Source organism: Mustela nigripes, chromosome 6, assembly GCF_022355385.1.
Source record: "Mustela nigripes isolate SB6536 chromosome 6, MUSNIG.SB6536, whole genome shotgun sequence".
Classification (NCBI taxonomy): Eukaryota; Metazoa; Chordata; class Mammalia; order Carnivora; family Mustelidae; genus Mustela; species Mustela nigripes.
Window position 1 is genome coordinate 14891325 of NC_081562.1, and position 1800 is coordinate 14893124.

The 1800-nt window shown below is 45.5% G+C and overlaps 1 protein-coding gene across 1 annotated transcript; it reads right to left on the minus strand.

The window, feature by feature from the left end:
- Positions 1-205: 205 nt before the first annotated feature.
- On the minus strand, positions 206-682 carry LOC132020482 (small ribosomal subunit protein eS17-like). The gene has a single exon (XM_059404622.1). The coding sequence runs from the start codon at positions 657-659 to the stop codon at positions 255-257; it is 405 nt and encodes a 134-aa protein (XP_059260605.1). The 5' UTR covers positions 660-682; the 3' UTR covers positions 206-254.
- Between the last annotated feature and the right edge of the window lie 1118 nt (positions 683-1800).

The window sequence follows — 1800 nt, forward strand, 5'->3', positions numbered from 1 at the left end:
ACCTGTGTGGCCCAGTCAGTTAAGTATCTGACTCTGGATTTTGGCTCAGGTCCTGATCTCAGGGCTGTAGGATCGAGCCCTATGTCAGGCTCTGTGTTGGGCATGGAGTCTGCTTAAGATTCTCTCCCTCTGGGGTGCCTGGGTGGCTCAGTGGGTTAAAGCCTCTACCTTCAGCTCAGGTCATGATCCCATTTTGTTGTTGTTGTTGTTGTTGTCCAAGGTTTATTGATGATATTACAGCACAGCAGAAAGATTCAAACGGCTCCACGTGATGTTTTGAAATTCATCCCGACTGTAGGCTGAGTGACCTGCAGGTTGGACAGGCTGCCAAAGTCCAAGAGTTTCAACATTTCCTTAGTGTCAGGATCCACTTCAATGATCTGCTGATCCAGGGCCGAGACCTCGGGCACATAGTTGTCCCTCCGTTCTCGCTCCTCCTCCTGCAGCTCGATGGAGATGCCCCTCACCGGGCCCCTCTGAATGTGCTTCATCAGGTGCGTGACGTAGCCTGCTATCTTGCGGAGCTTCTTGCTGGGGATGATGGCGATTTCCTCGGACACGCGCTTGTTGGTGTGGAAATCGTTGCCCAGGCATGTGTAGTACTTCTCGATGATGACCCGGGCCGCCTTCTTCACGGTTTTGGTGCGGACGCGGCCCATGTTGGCGGGTATAGTAAAAGGATCCTGGGATCGAGCCCCACATCGGGCTCTCTGCTCAGCGGGGAGCCTGCTTCCTCCCTCAATCTTTGCCTGCTTCTCTGCCTGCTTGGGATCTCTGTCTGTCAAATAAATAAATAAAATCTTTAAAAAAAAAAGAAAAAAAGATTCTCTCCCTCTTCTTCTGCCCTGCCCATGCTCGCTCTCATTCTCTCTCTCTCTCTTTCTTGCATGAGTGTGTTCAAAAATATAAACAAACAAAAAAAACAAGAAATGATCAAACACTTCTGAATACTAGAACATGTGGCATAATCACAGAATAAAATTTCATGTGTGTGTGTGTGTGTATATATATATATGTATATCTCTCTCTCTCAAGAAGGGCAGGTATAGAATTTTAACACATGATTAATTACGGACCTACTGTTTCTATCAAGTACTAGACAGAGAGTTATAAAACATGTCAAGAGTAATCTGGATATACAAAACCAGGACAGAGACTTTCCCATTTTCTAACCAAGAACTCGAAAGGGCCGATGTCACTTAGCCTCTGTCAAGTCCTGACGGCTCTTTGGGGCTCTGTCGCTTCATTTGAGGAAGAGATGTAATTAGGCCACAGGAATTTAAAAATACAACACTAATAGCTAACATTTTGGGGTGCTTATCTATGCTAAGTACTGTTCTAAGCACTTTAAATGCATTAACTCAATCCTCACAACAACTTGGTGAAGCAGATAGTATTATTATTGTCATTGTGCAGATGGGGACAACACGCAATGTGAGACTCAGTGAATTATACAATACGCTGTGACAGATGAATGGCTGAGCAGGGATTGGAAGGCAGGCAGTCGGGCCTCAACGTCCAAGTTCTTAACCACTGCTCTCTGGTATCTCTCAACCATAATTTGAATGACATCATTTTTTCCCAGCTCTTAGCAGGTGCTAAGTCGTATTCTGAGACCATCTTTTATCTCCTTCAACTGTTCCAGCTACCCAGTGAAGTTGGGGCTGCGGTTGCCATGAGAGGTAAGGAGTCTAGAACTTCCAAAGGCTAGGATTTATTTTATTACCTGTTTCTGCTTTCTTTCTTCTCCCCGTTTAGCTGTTGGCATTAGGAGGCAGAAATAGAATTAATGCCGAAGAC

What these genes read in the sequence shown, in the direction of transcription:
- LOC132020482 (XM_059404622.1), bottom strand. Translation starts at nt 659, where the DNA reads ATGGGCCGCGTCCGCACCAAAACCGTGAAGAAGGCGGCCCGGGTCATC.